This window comes from Rhincodon typus, chromosome 10 (assembly GCF_021869965.1).
Source record: "Rhincodon typus isolate 14 chromosome 10, sRhiTyp1.1, whole genome shotgun sequence".
In the NCBI taxonomy this organism is placed as follows: Eukaryota; Metazoa; Chordata; class Chondrichthyes; order Orectolobiformes; family Rhincodontidae; genus Rhincodon; species Rhincodon typus.
The window spans coordinates 6151961-6154126 of record NC_063341.1 but is presented as its reverse complement, the minus strand read 5'-3'; the positions used below and the strand labels follow the sequence as shown (position 1 = coordinate 6154126).

The following is a 2166-nucleotide window of genomic DNA, read 5'->3' as shown; positions in this document are numbered from 1 at the left end:
CCCCACCACCACAAGCACCACAGTCCCCACCACCACAAGCACCACAGACCCTACCACCACAACAGCCACTGCACCCACCACCGAACTTCCCACGACTGACCCTCTGACTAATGCAGCCACCACCACAGTCACTGTACCCACAACCACCAAACTCACAACAACCACCGTACTCACCACAACCACCGTACCCGCCACATCGCCAGTCACCACAGTTCTCAGCACCACCACCAGTCAAAGGGCAACCACTACAACGACTACACGTTCTCCAAAATCCAGAATAACTTCTTTTTCCAGAAGGAGACTGCCAGCAGAGGTCACACGGAGGCAGCGTGTGAGCCACAAGCCGAATAATAGCTACAAAGGTTTTGGTAAGTAAATCACTCATCAAAATCGATCCTTTTTTCATGGCAGAAAAGATCACCCCATTTGTTGAGAAATGTGTTGTATTTTGACAACTGTGAGATCAGTGTAATTGTTCTTCTCTTTATATCATTTTTTAAGCTGACTTTTCAGACAGGTTTATGGATAGTAAATAAAGTAAATGAAAACACAAAGACAGACCCCAGATAGACACAAACAGATCAGAAAAATAAACATAGATGGATAGATAACCTCATTTTAAAATAGATAACCCCAGAATGGTTTCTTCCATTGCAGATCTTCTTAGAGTCATACAGCATGGAAACTGACCCTTCGGTCCGACTCGTCCAGGCCAACCAGATATCCCAATCCTTCCATTTGCCAGCATTTGGCCCATGTCCCGAAAAACCCTTCCTCTTCATATACTCAACCAAATGCCTTTTAAATGTTGTCCACCACTTTCTCTGGCAGCCCATTCCATACATGCACCATCCTCTGTGTGAAAAAGTTACTCCTCAGGTCCTTTTTAAACTTAAACCTATTCCCCCTAGTTTTGGACACCCCCATCCTAGGAAAAAGACCTTGGCTATTCACCCTATCCATGCCCCTCATGATTTTATAAATCTCTGTAAGGTAACCCCTCGGCCTCTGACATTCCAGGGAAAAAAGCCCCAGCCTTTTCAGCTTCTCCTTGTAACTCAAACCCCTGGACACTGTAGGGATTCCACAATTCTAAACGGAATGTTATATTCCAGATGTGGTCTAACCAGTGCTTTGTACAGCTTTAGCAAGAGATTTATCCCTTAGTATTCTTGTCCTCTGGATATTAAAGGCCAGGATAACATTAACCTTTATGATTAATTTCATTCCCTGTCCATGACTTTACAATGTACAGAATCCTATTTTTTGACTAAAGATAAAATACTGCAGTTACCAGAAATCTGAAACAAACACCACGAATTCTGGAGAAACTCAGCAAGTCTGGCAGCATCTGTGGAGAGAAAAACTGAGTTATTGCTGAGTCTAGTGTTGACTCTTCTTCAATTGAAGAGTTGTACCGGACTCGAAACAATAACTTAGTGTCCCTCTCCTCAAATGCTGCCAGACTTGCTGAGCTTCTCCATCATTCTCTGTGTTCACAGCAGATGGTGGAATTCGAATTCAATAAATGTCTGGAATTAAGAATCTAATGATGACCATGATTCCATTGTCGATTGTCGGAAAATCCCATTCGGTTCACTAATGTCCTTTAAGGAAGGAATCCTTACTGGGTCTGCCCTACATGTGACTCCAGACCCACAGCAATGTGGTTAACTCTTAACTGCCCTCTGGGCAATTAGGAAAGAGCAATAAATGCTGCTAGCCAGCTACGCCCCTCATCCTGTGAATGAATGAATTAAAAAAAAAATTTATGCTTCGATCTACACTGCTTACAATGTTGAGTATTTTTGTGCAAACTTGGATATTCAGCTGTATTTACCTTTATCCAAGTCTTTAATAATTCGTAAATAGTCAAAAGCCCAATAGATTATTTGCTCATTGTCCTTAACTCTGTCCTTTGTTGCTAAGCCAACCTTCTGCCCTCAACACATGCAGTTTCAACATCAGTTAACACGTTTTCTGAGGGGCATCATCAAATATCTTTTGCAAGTTGACATTTCCCTGTCACTTCTTTAAAACAATTCACTCAGTTTCACAAGGCATGACCCATGCTTTAGTGATTCATGCTGGGTCTCTGATAAACTGAAAATTTTCAAGGTATTCAGCTTCTCAGTCCTTAATAAGACTGTAATAATTTCCTAACAT

At 42.0% G+C, this 2166-nt stretch overlaps 1 protein-coding gene across 1 annotated transcript in view; it reads left to right on the top strand.

Annotated features, from left to right (window-relative positions):
• The window catches only part of LOC125484214 (mucin-5AC-like), a gene marked incomplete at its 5' end in the record, with an annotated part of 21150 nt that extends 20774 nt beyond the window's left edge, over positions 1-376 (top strand). The window contains 1 exon segment of the mRNA XM_048602019.1: positions 1-376. This exon segment is cut by the window's left edge and continues 10 nt beyond it. Within this exon segment, the coding sequence (XP_048457976.1) occupies positions 1-376 (376 nt within the window).
• Positions 377-2166: the final 1790 nt, after the last annotated feature.